The following is a 9,771-nucleotide window of genomic DNA, read 5'->3' as shown; positions in this document are numbered from 1 at the left end:
GCGGCCATGCTGGAGCACCGCCTTTAGTCGAGCAAATCGACCCCGGGACTTATTCTTTGTAAGCCCAGTACTTATTCTATCGGTCTCTTTTTGCCGAACCGCTAAGTGACGGGGACGTAAACACACCAGCATCGGTTGTCAAGCAATGCTAGGGAGACAAACACAGACACACAAACATATACACACACACTTATATATATATATATACATATATACGATAGGCTTCTTTCAGTTTCTATCTACCAAATCCACTCACAAGGCTTTGGTCGGCCCGGGGCTACAGCAGAAGACACTTGCCCAAGATGCCACGCAGTGGGACTGAACCCGGAACCATGTGGTTGGTTAGCAAGCTACTTACCACACAGCCACTCCTGCGATTTATTTATTTATTCATTTATTGCTCACCATATGATCTTGGGTTCGGTCTCACTGCGCGGCACCTTGGCCAAGTGTCTTCTACTACAGCTGCAGGCCGGCCAAAGCTTTGTGATTTGAATTTGGTTGGCGGAAACTGAAAGAATCCTGTCATGTGTACACACATATACACACACGCACTCGCGCGCGCACACACACACACACATATCCGTGTATATATTTGTGTATGTGTTTGTATGTGTGTGTGTTGTTTGTTTTTGTAACCCCCACCACCACCACCACCACTGCTTGGCAACCAGTGTTGCTTTGTTTATGTCAGCGTAACGTAGTGGTTCGGCAAAAGAGAGACCGATAAAATAAGTACCAGGCTTTAAAAAAAATAATAACTGGGTCGATTTGCTTTGTTCGACTAAACTTTTAAGGCCGTGCCCCAGCATGGCCACAGTCAAATGAGTGAAGCAAGTAAAAGATAAAAAAAGATACAAGAATTACGATTCTGAAAGAATTTTCCAAACATTTATAGTCTTATTCCCCACCACCATCACCATCACCACCACCAACAACGACGACGACGACGACTGAATTTACTCTTTTACTCTTTTACTTGTTTCAGTCATTTGACTGCGGCCATGCTGGAGCACCGCCTTTAATCGAGCAACTCGACCCCGGGACTTATTCTTTTGTAAGCCCAGTACTAATTCTATCGGTCTCTTTTTGCCGAACCGCTAAGTAACGGGGACGTAAACACACCAGCATCGGTTGTCAAGCAATGCTAGCGGGACAAACACAGACACACAAACACACACATGCATATATATATATATATATACATACATATATACGACGGGCTTCTTTTCAGTTTCCGTCTACCAAATCCACTCACAAGGCTTTGGTTGGCCCGAGGCTATAATCAGATATAGAATCATCCAAGCTAAAATTTCACAATTGTATCCATCACGGATCGTTAGAAGACAAAAATTAACCTCGCAGGAATTTGAACTCAGAACGTGAAGTGTCGTAACTAAATAGCACAAAGTATTTTAACCGATGACTCTGCAAATAAGGCCAGCAATTTTAAGGGACGGGACTAGTCTTTTACATCGACTCCAGTGCTCTACTGGTACTTGTTCTATTGAAGGCGGCGAGCTGGCAGAATCGTTAGCACGCCGGGCGAAATGCTTTATGGTATTTTGTCCGCCGCTGCGTTCTGAGTTCAAATTCCGCCGAGGTCCACTTTGCCTTTCATCCTTTCGGAGTCGATAAATTAAGCACGAGTTACGCACTGGGGTCGATATAATCGACTTAATCCATGTGTTTGTCCTAGTTTGTCCCCTCTGTGTTTAGCCCCTTGTGGGTAGTAAAGAAATAGGTACTTATTCTATTGACACTCCCACCCCCGAAAGGATGAAAGGCGAAGTTGACCTCACTGCTCTGAATAACATCAATAATTTTTTTTCTACTATAGGCACAAAGCCAGATAATTTGTGGGTAGAGAACCAGCTGATTACATCGATCCCATTGCTCATCTGATATTTATTTTATCGACTCCAAAAGGATGCAAGGCAAAGTCGACCACAGCGGAATTTGAACTCTAAGATGAACGAAATGCCGCTAAGCATTATGTCCGAATTACTAACGACTCCGCCAACTCGCCGACTTAATAACCTGCCAACAACAGTCAAAAAGTCTGAAATGTTGTGGGAGGGAACTAGTCAGTTCCTTCAACCCCGGTACTCGGCAGGTACTTATTTTATCAACCCCAAAAGAATGAAAGGCTAAGTCGACCTCGGACGAAATGTTAAGCTTTTTGTCCGACGTGCTAACGATCCTGAGGCCTGAAGTTTTGGGGGAGGGGACTAATCAATTACATCGACCCCAGTGCGTAACTGGTACTTAATTTATCGACCCCGAAAGGATGGAAGGCAAAGTCGACTTCGTCAGAATTTGAACTCAGAACGTAGCGACGGGCGAAATACTTATTTCTTTATTACCCACAAGGAGCTAAACACAGACGGGACAAACAAGGACAGATATACGGATTAAGTCGATTACATCGACCCCAGTGCGTAACTGGTACTTAATTTATCGACCCCGAAAGGATGAAAGGCAAAGTCGACCTCGGCGGAATTTGAACACAAAATGTAACGGCAGACGAAATGCCTACTTCTTTACTACCCACAAGGGACTAAACACAGAGGGGACAAACAAGGACAGACAAAGGGATTAAGTCGATTATATCGTACCAGTGCGTAACTGGTACTTAATTTATCGACCCCGAAGGATCAAAAGCAAAGTCGACCTCGGCGGAACTTGAACTCAGAACGTAACGGCAGACGAAATACGGCTACGCATTTCGCCCGTCGTGCTAACGATTCTGCCAGCTCGCCGCCCTAATGACAACAATAGTGTTAACAACAGTAATATATAAACGAGGAGCTTGGAGGTGGATTAAAAGTAGAAATATTTAACTTACCTGTGATTCCGATTGTAAATACGAAATAGAGGGCATAGTGCATGAGAGCGGTGGAGGGAAAGTAGGTAGGAAGATATTGTCCATAATCCGTTGGTAACTGAGCGTAGTGCGTATTGAAATCCATCCTTAATTAACGAGATCCACCTGATATTAATTTCGAAAATGTTCTTTGATTTTTATTATACTTTTTCTTTAGTTGATTCGCTTCAGTCCGAACCTCCAAAAAGTTGCTATTTAAACGTAGGAGATACGTGTATGTATGGATGATGAGGCGTAATGTATGTGTGCTTGTGTGATTTTATCAAAGGATGGAGTTTGAGTTAACTTAGTAATGTTCAGCACACCCTGGGACTTATATCACAACCTGACCAAAAAAATTGAGCGTGTTCCTTTCTGTTTTTGTTGCTGGTGTTGTTGTGTTTTTGTCAATAAATAGTTAAATATTGTAATACTAATGCAAAATAATCTCAGAATTTGCAAAATCAAGTTCAATATATTGTACTTTTCCTAAAATCGAAGTTTGACATTTTTCTTTCTCATTGTTGGTATATATTTCGGAAGGAAAATTCAGAAATGCCATCCTTTACTTATTTTTCTTCTTTTTTCTTTCTTCTGTCTCTTCCTCACCTCTCTTTTTTTTCTTTAGTAATTAGTTTTTACCTGTTTTCCTTCTGTAGATCCGATTCGATATATACGCAGATTAGAGCTTAGTCGCTTGGCAAAATTGGTAGAATGGCAACGTCGAAATATCTTGCTTTTTTGACCTTTTAGTTTACGGTTCTTGGTTCAAATTCCGCCACAGTGGACTATATCTTTTAGTTATTCAATATTTGATAGGATAGAACGAAAAATTAAAAACAGGGCTGTTCAGATACTTGAGACAGGTTTTTGATAAATTATTTCCTTGCCTGCAAAAGTTATGCTGTCCCTGTTTAAAAAACCGTTTGAGTATATACATATATATTTCATAAAATTATCCAAAACTTTCAGTTTTACCTTGATACTGACTTGTCTGTCTATAACATGTATACAATATTAAGTTATGAACCAAGTCCGAAATGTCAGCTCGTTTCTTTGTTCAGCAACAAACTTAATCTCTTCTTTGTCAAATATCTCTCAATTCATTAAGTTGCCGACGCAGACAATCAATCCCAAGTTTCGTTCGCATTTATTTTTACTGTTTCACTTTCTGTTATATTTTTGCGTAAGTCGTGGAGAAATGTCGTTACAATAACGATGATGGCGTGAAGATGAAGTGGCTGTTTTTTCTGAATCCCTCCTTGCTACACACTCTTGGCGTGTTATCGAATAAATACATTAATATTACAGACTTGAACGGCAAGTAAGGAAGGAAGGAAGTTGTGTGGACTGTCCTGACAGGTGAATGTATGATATGATATGAAAAAAAATGTGAAAGGTTTGTCCTAAACGGTTATGCGGGGGCCAGGGTTGGTCGGGTCTTTTTATTTTGTTTAAGTTTTGTTATATTATTTTTTCTTGTCTTTTTCTTTTTTTTTTACATTTTCTACATATATCTGTACCTGTCCGTCTCTCTCTGTGTATAGGTATGCTTGAGAAAGAGAGAGAGAGAGAGAGAGAGAAAGAAAGAGGGAGAGGGAGAATATGGGAATGTGTGTGTGCGAGTGTGTATACCTGTATATGTAGGTGTGTTTGTCTGTAAAGCTTACCTTTGCATGCCTACCTACACCTACTTAATCTATCGCTGCATGAGTATGTATGAATGTATGCGTGTAGGTGTGTGTGTGGGAATGTCAGGTGGACAACAGGTAACCCTCTCCCCCCCGCCTCCGCCGTCCTTCAGCGCTTTACCTGACAGTGGTCTAACCAATGCGCAGAGGTGTAGGACGGCTGGAAGGAAAGGAGGGGGCAGGGGGCAGGGCTGTGACGCGCTATTTTTCTTTCTTTTTGTCTTAATATTGAAAAGATATGTAAAAGGAATAATAGATAAGGTGGTATGGGGGGGAGGGTGGTGGTGGTGGTGGTGGTGTTGGTGGTGGTGGTGGTCATAATAGTGGAGGAGGAGGAGGGAGTGGTTATTATTGTAGTAGTAGTAGTAGTAGTGGTGGTGGTGGTGGTGGTGGTGGTGGTGGTAGTAGTGGTAGTAGTAGTAGTAGTAGTAGTAGTAGCAGTGGTGGTGGTGGTTGTGGTGGTAGTGGTAGTAGTAGTAGTAGTAGTAGTAGTGGTTGGTGGTGGTGGTTGGTGGTGAAAGCAGTCGTGGTTGTAACGGTTGTTGTGATAGTGGTGATTGTTTCTAAATTAATGGTGGTGGTGGTGGTGGTGTTGGTGGTGGTGGTGGTGGTGTTGGTGGTGGTGGTGGTGGTGGATGGTGGATGGTGGTGGTTGTAACGGTTGTGGTGGTAGTGGTGGTGGTGGTGTTGGTGATGGTGTGATGATTGTATTTGTAACGGTAGTCGTTTGATGGTGGTAGTGTTGGTGGAATTGGTGGTAGTGGTGGTCATAGTATTGGTGGTAGTGGTGATGGGGGTTACAAAGTGCAGTTGGTGAAACAAATTCTATTTTCCATTTACTTTTGTTGTGTTTTTTTTTTGTTTTGGTTTATGTTCCATTTTTCTTTATTTTCTTTAACGTTTGACAACCGGTGCTGGTGTGTTTACGTCCCTGTAACTTAGCGATTCAGCAAAGAGTGGCTTAAAAAAGAAAAGATAAATAAGTGTTGGGGTCGATTCGTTCAGCAAAATTTCTTTGAGGCGGTGCCCCAGCATGGTCGCAGCCTATAATGGCTGAAACGACTCGAAGATAAAATATTTACTGTTTTTTCTTCTTCTACCCATCCCCGCCCATCACGTTTATTATATCCACCCCACCCCACTACCCACTACTCTCACCCTCACCCTCATCACCCCTATCATCACCACCACCACCAACAACAACAACAACAGCAACAACACAGTCATCACTATCGTCACCAACATCACCGCTACCACCAACGACCTGAGCCATCGGAGGAGTTTCCGCACGGTTGCTTTGACAACCAGGAAATAGCAGACAGGTATCCCGTAAGTCACACCTCTATCGTCTTCTTTAGAAGGAAAATGTGGTTCGTACGCAAGGGTGAACATGACCCCAGCGCAAATTCGAGGAGCGTCCCGTAGTATTTTTATAGCTTCAGGGCGTGGTTGCGTGGTAAGAAGTTTGCTTCCGGGTCATATGGCTCCAAGTTCAAACTTACTGGGTGACTCCCTAGGGAAGTGTCTTCTACTATAGCTTCGGCCCGACCAAAGCCTTGTAAGCGGATTTGGTAGATGGAAACTGGGAGAAGCCCGTCGTCTGTGTATACGTGTGTGTGTGTGTGTGTATGAGTTTGTGTATGTGTATGTGTGTGTATGTGTGTATGTGTGTGTGTATACGTGTGTGTGTGTATGTGTGTATGTGTGTATGTGTGTGTGTGTGTGCCTTTTTGCTTGTGTTTGTCCCCCTTCCGCCGCTTGATAACCGGTGTTGGTATGTTTACGACCCCGTAATCTAGTGGTTCGGCAAAAGGGACCGATAAAATATGTCGTCGAACGAGGTCGTAGCTGGCTGAAACTTCGAAGTAACTAACAACATTCTTGTTCCCTTTCGTTACCAACCTGGCTGAAACCGGCTCTGGCTCTGAGTACAAATGTTTCGTTTTCATAAGTTTTGAATTAAAATCTTCCACCAAACCTTAGTCACAATTTATATTCCTAACACTAGCTTAATGAGAACTAAGTTATTTTACTAAATTCTTCGTTATATTTAATGTAATTGAAAGAAACACAGAGTCTCTCAACAGAAATTTGGTAACAAAACAGATGTAAAAATGAATGATATATAAGTATCAAGACACCTTAAGCCACTGCTAGTTCTTCCTGTCTTAACCATTTTGATACCAACCCACCTGAAACCACCTCTGGCTCTGTAGTACAAATGTCTTGTTTTCAAAAGTTTTGAATTAAAATCTTCCACCAAACCTTAGTCACAATTTATGTTCCTAACACTAGCTTAATGATAACTAAGTTATTTTACTAAATTCTTTGTTATATTTAAAATTAATTGAAAGAAACACAGAGCATCTCAAAATAAATACAGTAACAAAAGGATTAAATTTGTACTCTGTAAAAATATAGAGTAACTCATCAAATTAATGTCAAATTGATTTTATTATAACTGAGCATAAAAACAAACATTAATGTGTGTGTGTGTGTATTAGTGTGTGTGTGTGTGTGTGTGTGTGTGTGTGTGGTGTGTGTGTGTTCATGCGTTTATTCTTTTATTCTTTTACTCGTTTTAGTCATCAGACTGAAGCCATGCAGGAGCTACCATCTTTTTTAGTCGAAGAAATCGACCCCAGGACTTATTCTTTGTAAACCTAGTACTTGTTCTATCGGTCTGTTTTGCCGAACCGCTAAGTTACGGGGACGTAAACACACCACCATCGGTTGTCAAAGCGATGGTGGAAGAAACAGACAGTAACACAAACATATATAGATATGTGTGTGTGTGTGTGTATGTATGTATGTATGTATGCATGCATGCATGTATATACATACACACATACACACACACACACACACACATATATATATGTATATATATATATATGAGTCATTATATATATATTTATGTATACACACACACGCACGCACACATGCATACACATGGCTCAATGGTTGGAGCGTCTGGCTCACGATCAAGAGGTAGTGAGTTCGCTTACCGGACAGGGCTGTGTGCTGCGTCCTTGAGCAAGACACTTTATTTCCCGTTGTTCCAGTCCAGTCAGCTGTAGAAATGAGTTGCAACGTCACTGGTTCCCAGCTGTATCGGCCTTTGCTTTTCCCGTGGGTAACATCGGTGAGATGACGAGGGGAGGCTGGTATGCATGAGCGACTGCTGGTCTTCCATAAACAACCTTGCGCGGACTTATGCCTCGGAGGGTAACTTTCTAGGCGCATCTCATGCTGATTTGCGACCGAAGGAGGTCTTTACCCTTTACCCATGTACATGCACACAGACACGTACATGCACACACACACACACCACACACACACACACACACACATATATATATAATATATATATATATATATATAGGGAGAGTTTACGAAAAAAACAAAAGACGAAGACAGGTGGTGTACAAAGCAAACAGATGTATTAGTATAACGCTCAGGAAAAGAAAAAGTCTTTTACGTTTCGAGCCTACGCTCTTTTACAGAAAGGGACACAGAAAAAACAAGGAGAGAAACAAGGAGAGAAAAAAATGTGTGTAGTGGCTAATATATATATATTATTTTCATTGTATATATTATATATTATTTATATAATTCATGCATGGCAATCATTGTATTTTATAACGTTATAAATACAATGATTGCTCTACATAAATTAACATAACATAACAGGTTACAACAAACATGTGTGAGAGAACTTCGTGGCTAGGCTGGACCGTTGACCTTGTAGGCAAAGTTGACGTACAGTTTGGTAGTGTGTAGAGGCAGTCGTTGCTTTGTTGGTCGTATGGTCTTCATTCAGCAACGATGTAGGCAGGTGTCTGGTGTAGAAGATGAAAGCGGAGACTGGCTGGTGTCAGATACAATGTTGCTGGAGACGAGTTGCGTGTGGTGAGTGGCGTGTGCCAAAGACCTAGAGCAGTCGAGAACTGCCGTTCTTATAGAGAATAGTAGGCTCCCTGGAGCTGGTGATTAATTTCCCGAGTAAGGAAAAATGAACTGTTGCGCCAACACGACTGGACAGTTGGAAGCCGACCAATACAAGCAACAGGTTGTTCTCTCACACATGAAGGCGGCGAGCTGGCAGAAAGGTTAGCACGCCGGGCGAAATGCGTAGCCGTATTTCGTCTGCCGTTACATTCTGGGTTCAAATTCCGCTGAGGTCGACTTTGCCTTTCATCCTTTCGGGGTCGATAAATTAAGTACCAGTTACGCACTGGGGTCGATATAATCGACTTAATACCTATGTCTGTCCTTGTTTGTTCCCTCCGTGTTTAGCCCCTTGTGGGCAATAAAGAAATAAGAAACGTTAGCACGCCGGGCGAAATGCGTAGCCATATTTCGTCTGCCGTTACATTCTGGGTTCAAATTCCGCTGAGGTCGACTTTGCCTTTCATCCTTTCGGGGTCGATAAATTAAGTACCAGTTACGCACTGGGGTCGATGGTAATCGACATGATCTGTTTATCTGTCCTTGTTTGTCCCCTCTGTGTTTAACCCCTTGTGAGTAGTAAAGAAATAAATACAAGCAACAGGTTCGTTTAATCACAAGGTCATGTGACCAGCTGAAACGAAAAGGCTTATGGAGCCGATAATGGGGTATTTAAGCCTAGATGCGTCAAAACGAAAACATCTCACACGTAACGACAGTGTAAATCATTTCAGCTACATACGTTCACCTACACACTGTATACTTGTGTGTGTGTGTTGGACAACCGGTGTTGATTTGTTTACGTCCCCGTTGCTGTTTGGCAAAAAAAGAGACCGGTAGAATAAGCTTAGAAAAAATAATAAGTAGGCTCAGGCATTGGCTGTGGTAAGAAGCTTGGTTCCCGACCACATGGCTCCGGGTTCAGTCTCACTACGTGGCACCTTGGGCAGTTGTTTTCTATAATCTCGGGCCGACCAATGCCTTGTGAGTAGAGTTGGTAGACTGAAACTGAAAGAAGTTTGCTGTGTGTGTGTGTGTGTGTGTGTGTGTGTGTGTGTGCGCGCGCGTCTGTTTGTGTGTGTGTGTGTGTTTGTGTCTATGTTTGTCCCCTCACCACCGCTTGACAACCGGCGTTGGTGTGTTTACAGTCTCGTAACCTAACGAGACTGATAGAATAAATATTAAGCTTTACGAAAAAAAAAAATAATAATAAGTTCTGGGGTTGATTTCTTCGACTAAGACAGTTTAAGGCGGTGCTCCAGC

At 42.1% G+C, this 9,771-nt stretch overlaps 1 protein-coding gene across 39 annotated transcripts in view; it reads right to left on the bottom strand.

Moving 5' to 3' along the window:
- The window catches only part of LOC115224090 (mucin-3A-like), a 101,486-nt gene extending 97,087 nt beyond the window's left edge, over nt 1-4,399 (bottom strand). For all 39 annotated transcript variants that reach the window (XM_036512960.1, XM_036512997.1, XM_036512966.1 and 36 more), the window contains exon 1: nt 2,849-4,399. In XM_036512960.1, coding sequence (XP_036368853.1) covers nt 2,849-2,972 — 124 coding nt within the window. In that variant the 5' untranslated portion in view covers nt 2,973-4,399. The remainder of the gene's footprint in view (nt 1-2,848) is intronic.
- Between the last annotated feature and the right edge of the window lie 5,372 nt (nt 4,400-9,771).

The sequence above is a fragment of the Octopus sinensis genome, linkage group LG24 (assembly GCF_006345805.1).
Source record: "Octopus sinensis linkage group LG24, ASM634580v1, whole genome shotgun sequence".
NCBI lineage: Eukaryota > Metazoa > Mollusca > Cephalopoda > Octopoda > Octopodidae > Octopus > Octopus sinensis.
This window is presented reverse-complemented; position numbering and strand designations above follow the sequence as displayed.